The sequence below is a fragment of the Mya arenaria genome, chromosome 9 (assembly GCF_026914265.1).
Source record: "Mya arenaria isolate MELC-2E11 chromosome 9, ASM2691426v1".
In the NCBI taxonomy this organism is placed as follows: Eukaryota; Metazoa; Mollusca; class Bivalvia; order Myida; family Myidae; genus Mya; species Mya arenaria.
This window is the reverse complement of record NC_069130.1, coordinates 21387989-21409089: the sequence shown is the minus strand read 5'-3', so window position 1 is coordinate 21409089 and position 21101 is coordinate 21387989. Positions and strand designations below refer to the sequence as shown.

At 34.8% G+C, this 21101-nt stretch overlaps 1 protein-coding gene and 1 pseudogene across 3 annotated transcripts in view; one reads left to right on the top strand and one right to left on the bottom strand.

Moving 5' to 3' along the window:
- LOC128202666 (uncharacterized) overlaps positions 1–6418 on the top strand; it is a 35962-nt gene extending 29544 nt beyond the window's left edge. For all 3 annotated transcript variants that reach the window (XM_052903702.1, XM_052903704.1, XM_052903703.1), the window contains 2 exons: positions 3268–3555; positions 3777–6418. In XM_052903702.1, coding sequence (XP_052759662.1) covers positions 3268–3555; positions 3777–4429 — 941 coding nt within the window. In that variant the 3' untranslated portion in view covers positions 4430–6418. The remainder of the gene's footprint in view (positions 1–3267; positions 3556–3776) is intronic.
- Positions 6419–8286: 1868 nt separating this feature from the next.
- On the bottom strand, positions 8287–21101 carry LOC128245852 (uncharacterized; annotated as a pseudogene).

Here is a 21101-nt window from a genome sequence, read left to right as displayed (position 1 = left end):
TAACCAGCCAAATCGCTTTAGGCACTCCAGAGTTATGGCCCCCTGAATTTGTCAAAATTGGCCATTTTAGCTTTGTCCGCTCTCTAACTTGATCATTTCTCATCCAATTTCCACCAAACGTCATGAAAGTGTTTGTTGGTGAAATATCTCGGACAAGTTCAATAACCAGCCAAATCGCTTTAGGCACTCCAGAGTTATGGCCCCCTGAATTTGTCAAAATTGTCCATTTTAGCTTTGTCCGCTCTCTAACTTGAACATTTCTCATCCAATTTCCACCAAACTTCATGAAAGTGTTTGTTGGTGAAATATCTAGGTCAAGTTCGATAACCAGCCTAATCGCTTTAGGCACTCCAGAGTTATGGCCCCCTGAATTTATCAAAATTGGCCATTTTAGCTTTGTCTACTCTCAAACTTGAACAGTTTTTATCCGAATTTCACCAAACTTGCTACTATAAATGTTTGTTGGTATATATTCTTGGCAAAGTTCTATAACCAGCCAGGCTCTTCAGGATTATGGCCCTTGAATTGGTCAAAATTTGCCATTTTTGCTTTGTCCACTGTCTAATTTGAACAGTTAACATCTGATCTTCACCAAACTTGCTGAAAATATGGGAACACCCATGGCGGGCGGGCGGGCGGGCGGCTCCACAATGTTGTCCGCTCTCTAACTTGAACATTTCTCATCCAATTTCCACCAAACTTCATGAAAGTGTTTGTTGGTGAAATATCTAGGTCAAGTTCGATAACCAGCCAAATCGCTTTAGGCACTCCAGAGTTATGGCCCCCTGAATTTGTCAAAATTGGCCATTTTAGCTTTGTCCGCTCTCTAACTTGATCATTTCTCATCCAATTTCCACCAAACGTCATGAAAGTGTTTGTTGGTGAAATATCTCGGACAAGTTCAATAACCAGCCAAATCGCTTTAGGCACTCCAGAGTTATGGCCCCCTGAATTTGTCAAAATTGTCCATTTTAGCTTTGTCCGCTCTCTAACTTGAACATTTCTCATCCAATTTCCACCAAACTTCATGAAAGTGTTTGTTGGTGAAATATCTAGGTCAAGTTCGATAACCAGCCTAATCGCTTTAGGCACTCCAGAGTTATGGCCCCCTGAATTTATCAAAATTGGCCATTTTAGCTTTGTCTACTCTCAAACTTGAACAGTTTTTATCCGAATTTCACCAAACTTGCTACTATAAATGTTTGTTGGTATATATTCTTGGCAAAGTTCTATAAGCAGCCAGGCTCTTCAGGATTATGGCCCTTGAATTGGTCAAAATTTGCCATTTTTGCTTTGTCCACTGTCTAATTTGAACAGTTATCATCTGATCTTCACCAAACTTGCTGAAAATATTGGTAAATACAATTTTGCATGAAACCCTCAGTAAATATCAAGGGCTTGGTCCCCAAAGGTTCTAAGTGCCTATGAAAATTATAGACATTTTAGCACCTTTTGACTCGAAACCCTCGAATTAAAATAATTTTTTTCTACTGTTAATGCCATATTGTGCCAAATCATTTGCTTCTTGAAAAGCTTGCTTCTCAAAGGGCCAATGTGACAGTAAGTTGTCTTAGAATCCAAGAAATTATTGATGGGCGTATTTTGTGAGTGTCACTCTTGTTAAGTTATAATTTATATACTAGGTTGAAGCATTCATCCAATATTGACAATCGCAATGAGAGAACGTATTATTATAAGAGTTCTAGATGACTTAAATCGCACTCTGACCTTATGTAAACGTTGGTTGATTTCTTCAAAACAAATGCAGACCATTGTGTTCGTTATATATTTACAATTATTCTTTTTCATGGTCAATCTCTTCGCATTACTTCAGTTTTAGACGCCACAGTTATCTATAAAAACATGTTAATTATCTAATCTAAATGCTTTTAAAGATAACGTATGAATTATAATACAATACTAATGTGTGTAAACAATTAGCCAAAATATGTTCATGATATAGTTTGTTTCTAGGTCATTGTTGACAGGGAATATTAATTTCTTATTCAAGAAAACGAACCACATATCCAATCTCTTTTCCATTCTCAAGTCTCATTTATTCACTCATTTTGATACATACACAGATAAATGAGGAGCAGGTGTGTTCAATGAAAAATATATATATCTTAAATAGTTAGTTTGATATAAAGTCACCATTTTAGGAAAACATCACTTCTTTATCAAGAATCTTTATAGTTAGAGTCTTTAGTTATCTAGATAAACAAATCTTATCTTTTGCAAATAAATACACAGATGTTGTCCATAATAAATAAGAACTCCGAAGAAAACATAAATAGTTTATCAGGATCTATCCAAACCAATGCACCAGCAGAATGATTTCACTTACAAGCTAAACCGCTACTGATCAGCGATTTAAATGGAACACAAAGATACCGTTTATTTTACAGTATTTTCTGCAAACATGACTAAGTAAAGCAGTTATCGGGAAGTAAAGCATATACGTTTTGTCACTTATTACAATCGCGGTTTCTTAGCTTAATCCTTAAAGCTCAAAAGTGTATTTGTATAATACCTGATTACGCAAACATGAACAAAAGAAAGTTATATTTCAAAATAATAGACGTTTGTATAGTTAAAGTTAACTGGTATATATGTAATACCTTGATTAATTTAATTTTATAGAATAAAAGCCAACTTCTCCAGTTTTTAATACAATCTGATTAGAAAACATCTAAAGATGAATTGGGTATGTAAGGAATTAAAAGTAAGTTTATTGTCTGTTTCACCAACCGTTCCGTATCGGTAGCCGCACTATTTCAAATACAAATATGCGCATGCCATGTGCTTGTGTCTCTCGTTAACTGACTGTTTGGCTTTAATCTTTTAACTCTGCTATCTTAATTTGTCTCCTGTGTGTGTTCATGTAGTTATTATCGAATTTTATACATCTTGTCATCCCATGATTTGGTATTCGAACGAAAGGAGCACTGATTCATTTCCCGGTTATGCATAAGGCACATTTCATTAATGTAAATACTTGACTTAGTACACACTCCGTTTAATTCAAACCGGATAGTATTAAATAAATCACATTTACATACCTATTTTGTTTAAAAACATCCCTATTGAATCTTCGTAACGATTCATTTTGAAGCCAGCCCTGAACATTATAAAATAATGATAATGCTCAGTACCGCTTAAATACAATCCTATCGTCGTTTATCGTTTATTTGCGAATTTTGAATTAGATGACAAATAGAAAAATAGAATTTATAATTATGTTAACATACATCCATTGATATTTAGATCAACAATTAGAACCTTCAAAGGATGTCAAACCTCAAAAGTCATCAGTTGATGTTAGTATGTTCGGCGAAAGTTCTGGAATGGCGGACGCTGTATTGCTGGTTGAAAAAACACCTATTCTTGTCATCAAGGCTGTCCTTGGCGTCGCTTCACCGGTGTTCCGGGCTATGTTCGAAAGCGATTTCAAGGAAAAGGGAAGCAACAAGATATCGTTGCCAGGAAAGAAACTATCTGTTGTCGTTTTGCTTCTTGAATGCATATACCCTGATATCCTTCGTACAGTTACTGGTAAGTTGTACTTGGTATGCGTAAGCAAAATAAATGCATATGGATACGATGATTCAAGATATCATTTAGTATGTTTCAAAAAAGTTAGTAAATAGAATTATATCTTGACTCGAGCCACAACATATAAGGCTGCAACACTCTTCCATAAATGATTTCATTCTCCAGATCACAAGAGCCGCAGGGTTAATTCGATTTTATTTTGATTTTTGTTTGGATTTCAGCGGATGTTGCCTTTAAACTCATCCCATTAGCAGAAGAATATCAAATTTCGAAGTTGAAAGCGATGGGCGAAAAAGTGTTGGTTCAAGCACTGCGACTTAAATTCGAGGACTTTTATCTCAAAGAATGCACATCTCTCTATGCATATCTGTACTTGGCTGCTACATATCATTTACAAGAGTTACACGAATATTGCGTAACAGTTGCTGCCGATTTTATGCAATCTGATAGAGAAAAGGCCATGTTGAAGTACAAAATTCCTGATGCAACAATCATGAAAATTGATAAACTTGCAATCTGTCGACACGAGATATTCCGCGCGGATGTAGATCTAATGATGGAAAACATTCAGGTGCCCAGAGGTAACACCGCAACGAACGTTATTAATTCAATGATATATAAGGAACAAAAAGGTTTCAGAAATGATCAACGATATAGGCAAGAAGACGAAGAGATTACAATACAAGCCGCTGTTAATACTATGTGTGGATTACGACTTGCGTACATATACGCAAAAGACAATTTTTCTCTGCATAAGTCTGCAATCTTGATGATTAGACGGGTTCCAGGGTATGCTAGTTTGCCCGGATTCAAGTTAATGCCGGAGAACATAAAGCGTGATATTGTTGGTGTGTCTGTTGACAAGTTTAATTAACGTGTTGCTCAAGATTTCAGATCGATTTTATAAAAAATTGAATCAAACATCTGTATTGTGTCTCTCAAATTCTTATCCTTTTAAAATGCGGAGGTCCATGAACATGTAATCTTTTGTGGTAAAAAAAACATACGGACCGTACAGTTTTTACACAAAATGTCTTTGTCGCTTTGTCGCAATATATACTCTCTTTACATTTAAGGTTCACTGTAATGCTACTTATCATTATATAAAAAACGTCTCTGATTCGTTTTGTTTTGATGTATTTAAATCATTGGCACAGTTTATATCAAGAACATATGAAAAATATGAAAATCTAGAAGATGGACACGATTATATATAACTATAAACATATGTACCCAATGGGTATATATATGTAAAAATAATTTATACAGTAAAAGGGCAATGTTAAGCATGCAATGTATGTTGTACTAAACAGTTTACACTGATTTGTACATGTTTTACTACATCTAGCTTAAAATGATTTGAAACTGTCTGTATATATTTTTTAGCTTTATAGTAAGAACAAAGTCTTTAATCTTTATTCTTTACTGGTTTGTGCACCACCGAGTAAGCAATCATTCCATTATTTGATTAGGCAAGTCATTGCTGTACTTTTAAGTAAGTATACCTCAATATCTGCATGTTTCCCTGCATTCAGTGCAAAGAAGGATGTTCATTTTCTTATTACATAGGTCATGTTGTTTGACGACGACATTTTGGATTGGCCTGATAGCAAATTATTAAAACATATTGTTCATCAAAATATCTGTGTCAAAATGCCCTTAATTACCGTATATACATAAAACGTGACCAAACTGACGTTGAACTGACATGTAAGCAATGGTAGTAGTAGTAGTAATAGTAGTAGAAGTAGAAGTAATAATAGTAGGTAATAGTAGTTGTAGTACTAGTAGAAGAAGTAGTCGAAGTAGAAGTAAAAGTAGCAATAGAAGTAGTGGTAGTGGTAGTGGTACTGGTAGTAGTAGCTGTAGGTGGTAGTAGTAGAAGTAGCTGTGGTAGTAGTAGTTGAAGTAGTAGTAGTAGTAGTAGTAGTAGTAGTAGTAGTAGTAGTAGTAGTAGTAGTAGTAGTAGTAGTAGTAGTAGTAGTAGTAGCAGCAGCAGCAGCAGCAGCAGTAGTAGTAGTAGTAGTAGTAGTAGTAGTAGTAGTAGTAGTAGTAGTAGTATAAGAAGTAGTGGTTGTAGTAGTTTTAGTATTTGTAGCAGTAGCAGCAGCAGTAGTAGTAGTGCTTATCAAATAATAACAGAATCAGAGCTTTGCCCAGTCGATGTGAGCATGTTTGGAGAAACCGATGGTTTGGCGGATGTTAATATCTTGGTTGAAGGACATCGATCCCCGTCATCAAAGCGTTTTGACATCTTCCATTATTTCTTCACCTGTCCATTATATAACGTACAAAGAAATCATCTCATTGGTCGGTTATCCACCGTTGGTCAATTGTCTCTCGAATTATACTCTTTGGATCGAAGGAAGCCTCATATCAAACGAACAAACTTATCTTTGACAACGTCCAGAACTATATACGTCAATATAACAGTTTTAAGTACAAATTCTTTCAAACCTTATCCCGATTCAGATCTGACCAGTGCCTGTACTACCTCCCTCATTTCACCTTCCTTTTCGTCTAACTTTATCCTTTCTTCTCTCTAACGAATTGATTACAAACGAAAACAACTTGATTTTAACATACCATAGTTTATATCATACGGCGATAAGATTATGTTTTTCGAGTCAACGCAACTTGCGCATTAGCCTAAGCAGCGTGAATGACCTACAGAAGCGAGACATAGTATAAGCCGTAAGGCTTTATTCTCACTTCTGTTAACACTATTGTTTTGTGCATTATTTACATATTCTTTGTTTCAATGCAACATATATTTGGTCTTTGTTAATAATGAGTATGTTCAAATTTGTTGAACTAAACCAATTGTAAATATTATATCGAAATAAATACCGTTTAAACCAAAGCGTTCTGAGTGTCGCTTCTCCAATATTCAGGGTCATGTTCCAGGGAGACTTTTTAGAAAAAGACCAAAGCCAGATTTCAGTACCAGGGAAGAAATTAGATGATATATTTATGCTACTGAGCTGTGTATATCCGGACCATTCCTTAATAGTAACAGGTAAACATGTTGACACGTATACCTTGACCATTACTAACAGTTACAGTTATAACACGTATACACGTTTATCCATTCGGATCATTCCTTTTTAACCCTTTAAAACTATAGTATGACCATTTCCTGACAATAACAGGTAGAACACTCATATACATGTATCCTGACCATTCCTTTACTTAAATACGTGTTCCAAGACCATTCCATAAAAGTAACAGGTATATCACTTATACATGTATTTCCTGATCTTTCCATAAGAGTTACAGGTATAACACTTATACACGTATATCCGGACCATTCCATGCCGGTTACAGGTAGAACACTTATATACATAAATCCTTGCCAATGCGCTAATTATAAAAGTGTACCTGACCATTCCATAACAGTTACAGGTAGAACACTTATACATGTACATCCTGACCATTCAATAACAGGAACAGGTATAACACGTTTACAGGTATAACACTTATTCACGTATATCCGGACCATTCCATGCCAGTCACTGGTAGAACACTTTTATACTTAAACGAATTGTTTGACCTTCAATGAAATAAAAGGATACAATATGTATCACTCATGGCCGAGAGTGTAAGATATGTTCATTCCGACCCGAGCGGAGGGTGTTTTCAGCTAAACACCCAGCGTGAGGGTCGGGATGAACCTATCTTACACGAGCGGCTATGGAGATGCTTTTCTCCCACCTCAGTTAAACAAAATTAAGTAAAAATGTATTTTTTGCTGGTACTCTTTTGTGCTTAGTGAAAATAATTGTCTATGAATATGCGATAGCACGTGGTTGTAATGGATATGCGCGCAGTGATCCAGTTTAAGTTAATAGTCAATTCGGTCTTTTTAAGTAGTTCTTGAAGAATGAAGCATTATTTCTTGAATGCTGCGTGAAAATTGTTAAATGGTGACATTTGAAGCGAGAAATACTTAATTAGCGTTCTAAATATTACCGTAAGACATGATTTCTTTGATGCTACTGACGACAGTCTTCAACAAGGGAGGTAATTACAATGTGGTGACCATTAAAAAGAAGTTCCATACGGGCATTTTATCTTTGCCCGTGGGCAAGATAAGAATATCTAGCATGGTTAAATTATTGGATCTACTTATCTGAGGTGGGAGAAATGTATATCCTGACCATTCCCTGACACCAACTGGTAGAGTACCTCAACACATATATATCCTGACTCTAACCGTAACAGGTAGAAGACTTATATGCGTTGTTGAATAATGTAGTTCTACATAAACATCAAAAATGTATTTTACATCATCATGGCAAAACGTTAAGGTAGCTGTTCCATTAAAACTAAGACTATAGGAAATATTAAGTTTGTCAATTGATCTGAAATGTTGTATTGCTATTGCTTGCCGTAGATAAAGTGCGAGGTGTATTTACTAGGTTTCTGTATGAAATACATGTCCGGTTGTACATTGTTTATGTTTCAGTCATTCACTACTAATACGGAAATCAACTATACAGAAGTGTAAAAAGCTTAAAAGAAGTTATTAAACACAATGTTGAGTCTTAATTGTCGATGGCCTTACACAGTTATGGTATCATTTGGTTATTATATAGCTACTTCAGTTTGAAGGATGCTATTTACTTCTATAATCAGGAGCCAATTGTCTAGGTAGCTCAGCACAAAAACTCTGGGCGCAATGGCTTTTTTTTATATTATTTTGATCTTTTAAGGGAACCTTTGTAGCCTTTAGAAACCCCAAAACGGTCTCTTTTGAAATCTAGCTTGTAACCTTGTTTGATTATTTCCAGTGCCCATTTGTCTGTGGGTATTTTCGCCCACTCTAACCGGAAATGAGACAGCCTCACCACAAAGGGTATCTCCGGATATTTTGTGATGATACAGGATCACTTTTTCATTTTTCCTTCCGGATTTTGCTTCATCAGGTCCTGGGCTTGAGGCTTTAGTTCGTCTGGAGTAGCTGTTGTGGCCACCTCTTGGTCTTGAACTGAACTGCTTTCTGTTCTGATACTTGGTATCCCTGGACAATTTTGGAATACGAAAAATGTTCCAACTGTTACTTGTGGAAGTAGAAGGTTTAGCATTTTAATTGTAAACTGGTCTCTTTTTCGACTCAGACTGATAACTTGTAAATTTCCCTTTAAGACCCTTTTTAAAATCAGGTATCAAATCGTCAATCTGCTTCTTTTTCTCTTTACGTGACTTCAGGAAAGCTTCTAAACCTGCCCAAAACAGAAAATTCCACATTGTTTGGCTGTTAAAACAGCACAGCATCTGTCATGCCCACTGATCTCCAAACAATATGGTGGAAATCACCTGCAAGACCGATCTGATCTAGGCATTTTTTGACATGGCAAACATGTCCTTGACCTGCTGTTTGGCTATTTCCTTTTCTAACGCATCTGACTCGATGAACTGCAGTTAGTTTTCTAGATTCTTCTGGATGTACAATTGTATCACTAGACCCAGTCGAGCCGCTTGTTTGCCTTTGCATCTATTTGTTTCGACCATTTTTTGCAGGCTATCCAAACAGTTTTTTTCATTTATTTTTATCTAAAGCAGCCTTATTTCCGTAACTCAATGTCAAGCCACCTTTCAGTAAATCATCTTAAGATGGAACTTCTATCATTTTTACCCACTCCAAATGAACAGAAACTGGTCAAAATTTTCTTCAGAGAATAACGACAAAACGTTTGGTTCTTTCGACCTGTAACTGTTTCCCAAGACCTCAATTTGTTATTCATCTGGAACATAAAATAAAAACATTTCTGTTCCTCTGCCTAGTTAGTTTCTTCTTTTGAGCTGTTTTTGACCCGACTTGGCTCTGTTAAAGACTCATTGTCGTCATCTGAGTTCTGGGTAGGAGATATTGTTGTTCATGAGTTATATCTCTGAACAGACTGTTCTGAATTCGAGTTTTATTCCAACATTTTTTTCAACAGTACTTTAATAACAGAGAAACGCTTACTCAGTTCACTATATCTTTATGGTTTCTTTGGTCTTTTAGTCTTATCATCATTAGAAAATGACACCAGAGGCAAATTTTCATCATTGTCGCCAGTGCCAACTATTTCACATAAAGGCGACGGGGGTGTCCCGTCCGAGTACTGGTCCACTTCAGAGAGAATTTATCGATCCTCGGTCGATCTATTCGACGCCATGACCAGCAGATAGAAACCACAAAGTCTTAACTTGAACATTAGCACATTGTCAATAATTAAAAATATATTATATTCTAAGTTTATTTTTTATGAACGAAGCGAACACTTTCGCAAGAAAAGAGAAACTGAAGCAAAAAAAGTATAAAATGCGGATCAGTGAGAGAAATAAATCCTTAGTGTAATACGCATTGCCTGATGTTCTTGCTGATTAGGTTTACTTGATCCGAAACTATTGTAGAAGATATCATCTTGCCAATAAAGCATTCATATTTGCCATGAGCTTGGGTCAAATGTGCAAACTGCTATTACTGCAAGATACTTAAAAAGTTCACCTGATCTTCTTTCTCATCGACTGCTTCATTATAAGTAAAACAGTGCTTGAATATAAAAGAACTTGAAAAAAATTCAATTTAGAAGGATCCAATTTCAGTAAAAATTACCTGTTGTTGAGCAGAATTGTATAAATAAAGAAAAAACGGATAAATTTATATTTGACAAAACTTGTTCTGAGATACATTTAAGGAAATTGTGGTTGACTTTTATACAAAGGGACTTAATTTATTCCATGCGTTTAGGGGATGCATGAGCAGCTGCAAATAATGGTGTTAGACTATTTATACGCAATGGTAGATGTTAAATGAAAAAGCTGAAGACGGTTACAAAGCTGACTCAATAAAAGAAAGATTGATTGTATCTCTCTTTCTTTGAAATGTTATATTTGGGATTTCAACATTATAAAAAATGTTTAATTAATATTATTTCATTTTAATATCCGTTCATATAAGCCATCATATTGCGATCATACTCGCCCAAAATAGCACTGAAATGACTTCCAGATCTCTTTTCGACTTGTAATATTGCGTCACCCGGTGGATCCTAGCATTTGCTATTTATTTAGCGCGCGCTGGGAACCAGCGGGTTATGAACTTCCTTAACACGCAGATATTTGAATAATTGCTACCCAGCGCACGCTGAATGAAATAGCGTTAGCCTGGTTCCACCGGATTAAGCGATGTGGAAGTCATTGCAGTGGTATTTTTTGGGAGCATGGTGTAAATGTGTGGGTTTTTATTGCAAAATAATGGATTATATGAACATATTTTAATAATTGTTGTGCCATCGTGAAGATAAATGGGGTCTTAATTAAAAGATTCCGGTATGTTGTTTGCATATGAGTTTGTGCCAAGTTTAGTGTTCAAACAATATCATATCTACGGGTCTTGGATTGGCTTGTTTCTTCACTGTTTTATTTATAGCTACTAGTATCAGGTATGTATTTTTCTATTGCATAGTTAATGATTATTTTGTGGATGGAATTATGAGAAATACCTCGAGCTTGGTCACAAAACATTTATTGTCAATAATAACATTTAATTTCCATTGTGGACCAAAACATTAGTATTTACCAAAGCGCTAGACGAAGTTAAATAAACATTTTGCGGTCCTTATTCAAGAGAAAATAAAATAAAAATATCATAAAATGGAATATTTGCAAATTGTTGATATCAAAGGATTAAAAAAAATCATTAAAAATATTTAATTTTGACTCGTGAAACTCATTAAATCTGGCATTGAGTCTAACAGGTCTATACGATATTTAATAAGTCCAAGCATGGGTAGTATATTTATGTAACATAAAAAAAGAGGATTATGTCCTAAATTTCATTGATAAGACAATGCATAAGCTTTTTCGTAATTATAATATAATGTTTACATGTTTTATATATAATTTCTTCTATTTTAATGTTTACAGATTGATAAGGATTTAGTGCTGTCGATACGTACGTAGACCGTATTATGTTACTGTTTGAATAATATACCGGTTTGCAGACTAATTCAAGTAAATTTTAAACCGCCTCGGAAAATCTTGTCAATTTATATCGTAACTTTTTGATGTACTTTGATAATCAAAACTATATTTGTTCTATGACAATTACTTGCAAACTCTTAACAGATAGTATCTGTTTACCTTATGTAGCAAGTAGCGGGGTCTTATGTAGCCAGGTGCAATATAAGTAAGAAGGACAACTCCGGTTGGAGGAGTCAGTTGGTTTATCAGGCTAAGTCACCCTTTGAGGATAATGACTTTGCAGGAAGTACTCAGATATGTATTACATGTGTCGTTGTGTGCACGATTCGTAATCGATCAGCCATGACTGTCTTTCATAATGCATACACTAGGCTGATAACAGGCTTAGCCAACTGACAGTCAAGATAAGATGTTGTGTTACGTGTTTGGTTACGAGTGTTTGATTCATTAAATAGAACGATCAGATCTTTTGATAACGTTGGTAGATGCCTGAACGTATGATTGATTACAGAGAGGTATTGCAGAACATAGTGTTTGTGATCCATACACTAGTATACCGCTGAATGGTACCCAGACATATACAAGAAAAACTGTGATACAAAGTATCACAGCGGGCCCACAAACAGATCTACCATGTAAATATTTTGGTGATGGCTGATGTCGAGTCAAGGCTATGAAGGAATTAAAAGAGACCTATTTTGGTAAAACATTAGTCTATGAACAACTACAGTTTATATTAAACACTTCTTCCAGGTTTCAGTACAACTATAAGTTTTACAGGGGACAAAGTGTTGTGACAGACAGATAGCACTAAATCAATATGTCTCTTGCTTACTCAGGAAAAGACATAAATAAGGCAAACCAACGTTACAGTTCTTGCAAAAGCACAGCTGTAACAATACTTTTTTTTATTTTGGTACCCATTTTTATAATCAGAAACAATTCTCGGGTCATTTAGTTACTTATATTGAAAATAAGTTTCAATAACATATTAGTTGAATTACTATGTAAATTGACACTAACTTTACAATGCATCAGAGTCAAGATTTCATATAAGTTACATTGGTCAGCTGAGGAATTGGTCAGTAACTTATCAATACGGCAGTATCGAGTTTCCCTAAAGCATACATATGTCAGAAATTGGTTATTAAATTCTGAATGAGGCAGTAATTGGTCATCTATATGCACTGGACTATGAAATGTTATGACCATACAACAATTCAACAACCCGAGGGGCTTTGTGCGAAATGTAACATCACGTCTTTGAGGCTTAATGGACTATACAAGTTAATGAAAAAATAATAAATAAAAATGATAATATTACACTTATTTTGCCATTAATAATTCATGCTTTAATTTTTACATCATATGCACATTTCAATTGCAACAGTTTGCCTTGTTATCCACAACACAACTTCGAAAATAGACTAAAGAGAAATCCTTTTCATTTAAAATGATCAATAATGGATTGGCAAACAACATTCTTTTGATCGTTCTTTAATGGAGTGCTGATAGTTTTCCACAAGTTGTGAGGCTAACATTTAAAGATTCATTTACAATTAAAATGATTGGTTCATACGATTGTAAAAGAAACACCTAAAAAGTTATTTAATCCGTGATATCTTTTATCTTTTCACCAAACCAGCAAAAAAAAATAAATTACTCAATTCATTTCAATGAACTGCCATTTTCAATAAAACTACACAAACATCCGTCTTTACGTACATTTTAAGGAGTATGCAAAATAAATTAAACAAAATGAGTCTTAAAAAATCTTTAATTTCAAAACTTTGTTTTCTTCTTTGTCTATATGGTCAGCAATTGGTCAGCAACTCTACTCTGTTTCTATATCGTCAGCTAACTCGTCAGCACTTTAGTACGTGCCCAGAAACGTTTCGAAAACAAACGTACGAAAGACAACTCTGTAAAAAAATAGACTGTGTCTATTATTTATGTCAAAAGTAACACCGTTTATTTAATGACGAGACAATCATTATGGTAAGAACGACAACTCATTAATGAAGGGGAAAATTGACTGTGTCTACATTTTTAGCTCAAAAGTACTTGCATTTTTTACGAAAAAGAGACGCATATTTTCAACCAAGTTCTTATGTCTCCATAAACCTTTTACTCGCCACGTATTAAATATAGCGGGCCAATACAGCGGCCCGCAATGAACCAGCTATTGCTTATGACTATTACATAAGGTAACACGAACTAATATATAAACTTACAAACTTCCAATATTTTTGCCATTCTCAAGTTTACTTTTATTACTCATTACAAAACAAACTTACATGAGGGGGTTTTCTGCCGAAACAAGGACAATAAATAGTTTGATTGTTTTTAAAACAGGGGTGTAAACAGGTTTCGACGTTTGAGGGTGTGTGTCTAAGATGAATGGGTTAAAACGTTGGCGGGGGGATGGAGGTACTACCCCAATAAATTTTTAACAACTTCTAATCAAAATTAGTGCATTTTTGGCGTTTTGATTAATTTTTTCTCCTATAATGAAGAAAATAGTAAACTGATGATTTAAAAGGGGTTGGGACACCGATTGCACCTCCTCCCTGGATGCGCTAGTGTAAACTATCATATTAGAAAGAAACACAAAAGTATTTTCGTCGCTAATAAACCAAGTTTAAACTGTAACAGATGTTTGTAATAACTCGTTGTCTAAACCATTGATGCAATACATCATTATTATAATTAGGTTTTACCGTTTAGAGAGTCCCCTTTTCCCAATTGTGAGTGTTTTTCAGATTGATGTTAATGGAGGAACGGAATAATGAGTATTTTTACGTTGATTAATTATTTGCTTAAAATCAATTATATCATGTATTGACTATTAAATCATATTTGTCAAAAACATATCTTCATTGATTTTTCTTCAAAACCACTGGAAAAAAGTATGAAATTCTCGATTATAAACAAAGTCCACACCATAGGCAAAATGTCATTAGTCCTATGAAATAATGATTAACTTATATTTCAATCATCCATATTAGTCCAAAATTGAACCAGTTTCCAGCATTTTCATGTTATTTGTTTGGGTGTTTTATACCAAAGTATGGGCTGCATCCGGTATGCTTTATCATGGCAATTAAAACGGATACTCCTCATTCCATGTTTATCATTTTATCTTCTATCCAGTCTATTTTATGAAGAGACACAGGCTAGCATACAATTTTAAACTTTCTTGTTTTCAGTTACTTTAATATAGTTATTTCAGAAAGTGTCGCACAGTTCTACCGCTGTCAGAAGAATACCAAATGTTGTCGTTGAAAACAAAATGTAAAGACGTACTGATCACCGGAAATTCGACGAGTTTTATATGAAAGACTGTGCTTATTTGTACAAGTTCCTTTCCGTGTCGAAAAAATTTAGCTTACAAAGTATTAAACAACATTGTGTTTCTCTTGTCGCTGATTTCAAATAAAGAGAACGCATGGCCGCCATTGTAGGACAAAATATTCCAGCTGATGTGGTAAAAGAAATTGATGAACTAGCAATATCACGACTTGAAGTTAAACTTGATGATGTTAAAAGCTTGGAGTTAGGCGACCCATTAAGGAGTTTTTTAAACTCGTGTCTATATCGTTATGTCAATGACGTTAGTAGTCATTTGAGAGGATTGAGACTAGCATATTCGCATGGACAGTCCAAAGAAAGCAAATTAAGTACAGTGTCGAAGATTCGAGAAGATGAAAGAGGTGTCCATTGGCAGCATGACGAGGAGTACAAACTATTGCGGGAAAATATTAAGCCTGCTATCGAGTGTGAGCCGACCCAGAAAGTGGAGTAATCACTTTACGAGAATACAATGCTGAATAAAATGCTGAAAATCATGTATAACAAATATACAGCACAACTTGAATTTAAAGCGCCATTTGATTGGGCGATGAGTATCACATAGCAGTCAGCAAAAGGTTTTGTAAACTCCAAAAAAAGATAATGACTCCTCGTTAAATGAGGAATATTAAGATGTATTTGGTGTAAATATCTTAATGTACAGGACTGCATCAGTTTGCTTGTTTTTTTTTGCGAATAATTTCCGTATGCACTATAGAAAGTGTTTGATCTATTTTTCTGACTTCCTAGTGGTGGTGACCTCGGACTAGATCTCTGTAATTGCATACTTTCCATATCAAATCAATAAAAATATTCTGACTGCTTAAGAATTGGATTTGCGGTTGTAGGTATGTGTAATTTTAAAATCTCACGTATTCCTCGTTCACTGTAACGGATCAACCACAGAAATATAATAGTAACTCATGTGTCGATTTCACTATTCCATCGTATGCTGTGGTTATATATCAAACAGATTCAACTCAAAAAACAAAAAACAAAACAAAAAAAGTTCAATAAAGTGAAATCCATTCGTTCCATATACGTCCAATAATTTGTCCAGGACGTGTTAAGGTTGAACAGGTTCATTTACCAATGCATTTCGGAATGAAATGGACTTCACAAAAAGAAATTTAAAGAAAGTTCACTTTCACATGGTTCCAAACCGTTACCCCCAGATATATTTGCATTTTCTCAAAAACGTTATTAACTTGGATAATGATTCATTTATTTGTTTATATATTGCATACATGTTAGTGCTTAATTCCGACCAGATTCGTCATTTTTTTTCATAAACTGATAATTGTGTTAATAAAAAGTGTTAATGATTCATTTCTTTTGAAAAAATAAAATTTTACAGTCGAAATTTTAGTCTTCCACAACGAATATATATATATATATATATATATATATATATATATATATATATATATATATATATATATATATATATATATATATATCCGGTCATTTCAGCCTCGAAAAATAAATATATCAGTACCCACTGGTACAGAATAACGGGCTTTTATATAACACGAAATCAAGGGAAAATGTAGAATAAAATGTACCTGTTGTACGCCGCCCGTCACATTTGATTGTGTTCTGGTCTTGGCTTTAGCATTTATTTGATACCGTTATATACAAAACACATCTTTCAATCTTTTTATCTGTTTTTGATGATTTTTCTTAACCCTTTTATCACTGTAATTTAAAACATGTTTATTTCTTTTGTATTAACAAAATTTGAAAAGATAATGTTGTTCTGCATATTTTGAATCATTCATAATCCTTCCTATAGCACATGGAAATCAGATATCTTCATTAAAAGCTTCTTGTGAAACTCTCCTACTGAAGATATTACAAGAGAAGTTTGACATGTTTAATCAAAATGACTGTTCTATGTTTTACAAGTTTTTTATGTCCTGGTTCCATATGGTTTGAAAATTAGAATTGCTACTACGTTTCGATGGCAGCTAATTTTTAAACCAAAGAAACGTAAAGAAGCAATAAGAATATTCGGTTTGCTTTTATCGTAAATTGCAAACTTAATCGTAATCATGCATGCATGAATTCTGACAGAGAAGGTGATACTTTTTATATCTATATTCCAATCGACATCTTTATATATCTACATATCATCGCATTGTCACTCCCATTTGTGTGCCAATTCTATTAAACACTTTAATTAGTTTGAACATTCTTCCGCCAAAGTAAGTAAATTCTCATGGATTGTTTCAGGTATAATAATGTATTTTTTAGCTTTATCTTCTTGTGGAATTCACATTACTGAGTTTGAAGTGATACGTGCAGTTTTCTTTGGAATCAGATTAAAGCTGGCCGGTCCACTTTTAGCATAGTACTGACCACGAATTACTTATGCGTCCTTCAGGAAAAGATTCTTGTAGTTATCTCGTTCACGGTGCCGTAATTTGCACAGCTAAGTTGTAGCTTTAAGCAGATGATAGTTTGTCTTTCTCATCAGTTTACAATATAACTAAATATCCCTTCTTTACCGATTCTGCCACCGAATATGGAGTTTCAATCACAGAATCTTTCTCAAACACAGATCGGGTTTGTTCTAAGCGGATGATTCTTTGGCGAAGACACTTCCTTGTTCTGACATTCTTTAAATGAACTATTTGCACAATGTTAACCTGTATAACAAGAAAAGCTCCGTCGTGTTATTACACCAACCCTGCTTGTAATTATCTGATGTACATCTCTATTGTTAGCTATTGGATTGAAGTACCAATTTCTACTTTTATTAATATCCGATGTTTCAACAAACCGGAATACCCGTCGGGCCGTTGTTGATAGATTGCTTTTGACCTTAAGACGATCGCATGCATATTGATACAGATCTTTGGCCGTGTTAATAACCACGTTTCCACGTAGTATCGCCAAATCAATCTGCCTCTTGATATACCCACCGGCGGCGTCCTGGTGACCTAAACTGCATATCATATAGCCCTATTTTACAATTCAATTTGACATGTATAAGCACGTTTTTTAAAAAAAACTTTTAATTACTGATATGATATATTAGAAAGTTAATATTGATGGAAGTGATCATAATGAGAAAGCCTATTTCATCAAATTTGTATTCGTAATATGTTCTCGTGTTTCTGGCGTTATCGAATGTTAAACATGAGACTGTTTCGGGACGGTTGTTCCATCTTAATACGGAATATGTTTGTAGAGTTGTTTGTGCGCACGTGCAATCAATATTGTTATATTATTATTGTTATTGTACAATCGCGTTTTGCAAATTTTTAAAGACTATACATGTACCCTTTGCATGTGACGTCTCGAAGTAATTTCGAATGACTTGACGATACCTAAAATCTCCGCAACTGTAGCCAACATCACCCATACAGTGCCGAGATTTGTATTGTGCCTGACAACCATCTGTAAACTCGTCCGTTGTATCAACCTGATACGGTATTATAAAGGTATTGGTGAATCATCTCCTGGATCCTGCAATTATTAAAATTTAGTTTAATAGTTCACACTGGTAAAAATATCAATTCGGAAAACCATGTATTAAAGCCCGCCAACATATACGATTGTACAAACAAAATAAATTGTATGTTTTTTCTAGGGTAGGTAGATATATAGCTATATTATACCTTATATAAATGTGTCCCTTCTTTGTGATATAAAGTTGATCGGTCTGTATATTAATGCATTATAATAAGAATTTATTTATGACGTCAGCGGTCCATATTATGTTTTTTGCCGGTCCGGACCTCGCCAAAAATAATATAGACCACTGACGTCATACCATATGGACCGCTGACGTCATTAAACTGTGGAGTGCTGCTTGTAATCTTAACAACGACAGTTTTTCGCATAAAAGGCACTTTAATATTATTAAGTGGTAAAAATGTCTTCAGTATAATATAAGAAATATAACATACCACTTCAGACCATATGCCATTATAAGGACCTTCGGCTAACGTCTCGGTCGGCTCGGGGGCTGACTGGCCGGTCCTTATATGTCAGATGACCCTAAGTGGTGTGTACTAAACGCGTGTTTGGTGAATATCATTAGTGCTTGAAATGCATCGATATTAACATAATGCAATTAAACATACTTGTGTACGAAATGGTGGCCGTGTTTTTCATCGTTGCTTTATACTATAAACTGCTCTGTTAGAGCTATATTTGGACTTTCCTTGGTGCTGTCAACCCCATCAATTTCCAGTAAAGCATAGCGATACAATATGCTGACGTGTATAGTTATTTCCGGTTGTGATTTCAGCTCGTCTTTCCCGGCAGTACAAAAACAGCAGCATGGTTCAATGACATATAAATTTGAAATGTCAGAAATTGTTTTTGTATATCATTTCCAACAACACCTTTATTATATCGTGTGCATGACTTAGTAACTCGTGTGCATGACTTATCATCTCGTGCGCACGTCTTGAAAAAAACATCCACATGTCATATCTGTGCCACCGTATATTTGCATTGTATTTTTCGGTCAACCATTTAATTGGATGGAAGTGTCAGATACAATTTAATATTAAACATATTAACGTTATCGTGCTAATTATTTATTTGCAACATAATTCCAATGATTTGTATTCACTTGCCTATAATTCTCAGAGAAGTCATGAACGACGGCACAATCATTCTGATGAAGATTTGTAGTAAGGTGTTTAAGCTGGTCCCTCTACCATGTAGCCCTAAACTGATGTGAAGGAAATGACGCAAGAAGTTGCGTGAAATATAAAAGCATCGCTTTCACATTTGTCATCTTTTTTTTCAGCATCAGTTTTTTTACTGACTTGAATTCCTTTACTGGAGACCGTTACGTATTCAAATTGTTCCAATTCAGTCGTTTCATCGCCTGTCTCTTGTTCCAACATTTTGAAATTATCTACACCGCACTTTTGACATGAAATATTGTGGTGGTCTTCCGACTCTAACTTTACTCCGACATAATAATTTGGATAATTTGATGTCAATGAAGGGTCGTTCCTTACTTCTTATATTTTCTTTCGTTACTTCATACAGCAATCGAAGACGGCTTTTAGCTCAACATGGTATATGCAGAGACAGTTGTTTCGATCCCCGGATCTCACTGGGCTAACATAAAACGGCTTGAGACGCTTAAACGATCGTTGCGACCTCTTTATATCTGGATGGGTTGTTCGAACTCACAATACATGTCAGTTTGGCTTCTTTCAAGGACATGTATCATGTGGCTGACAAACACGCGCGGGACAAGATGCTCGCGCTTTACGTCTTTTTTTTATTTCCTGTTGGTCTTGATATACCGCTTCTTAACCATACAATATAGGCGTTTTTGTGTTCATCGGGTATATTATTTGTTCTATTTGTTCTTTATTGTTAAATTCCAGCATGATGTTTCACTCGTTTATATACGCGTTCTTGTTTTGTTTCCGGTAGTTTTGTTACTCCTCTTCACCCAATTCTTTTTTGCTAAATTCTTCTTCTGTCTATTTTGCTTTATGTGTTTTCCACTGACTGCCGCAAAAATTAATTGTTTTGTAAGGACTTAGTCCTTAGATCTTTGTGTTTTGTTTAATGCACCATTGACTTGACATCTTTAAGAACACTGTCTGTAACACGGTCATTTTCAAGTTCCTCTGGTGATCGTACTATGTTCATACTTGGTAGTGAAGCGACCGTTTGTGACTTCATACTATCTTAATATGTTGTTAAAAATGACACTCTGCGTACTTGGGTTTATGGCATTGATGATTTTCGCTTTCTGATTGCTCGCACTTTCTGCATTCTGCTTTGAAACGGTTGACAGTGTGTTAGTGCTTCTTCTTCGTTATTCTTTTGTTTATCACGACATTTCTTTGTATAGCCCCTTTGACATGTTTTACTTCTTTTGGCTTTTTGTACTGTAAGTCTCTGGTTTCTTTTTCTGATATCATCTTTATTTTGTGACTTTTGGTTGTTTTGGCATTTACTAGATTTATAATACTTTTCATTTCTTTTTTGTCGCATTTAACCACCGATAATATTCAAATGTACCTTTAGATGGCGGTCTTATATACTTGAACAAATGGATTAACCGAGTATTCATAATTGATGAGAACGTTCAATTAGAACGTTGCGTCTAAAACGTCCAAAAGTGGGACAACATTAAGACATTATACTCACCATGATGATTTATATACAATAAGTGCATCTGGAAAGCAGCCGAGATTTGGCAATTATGCTCTAGACGTATGTCAAAACTA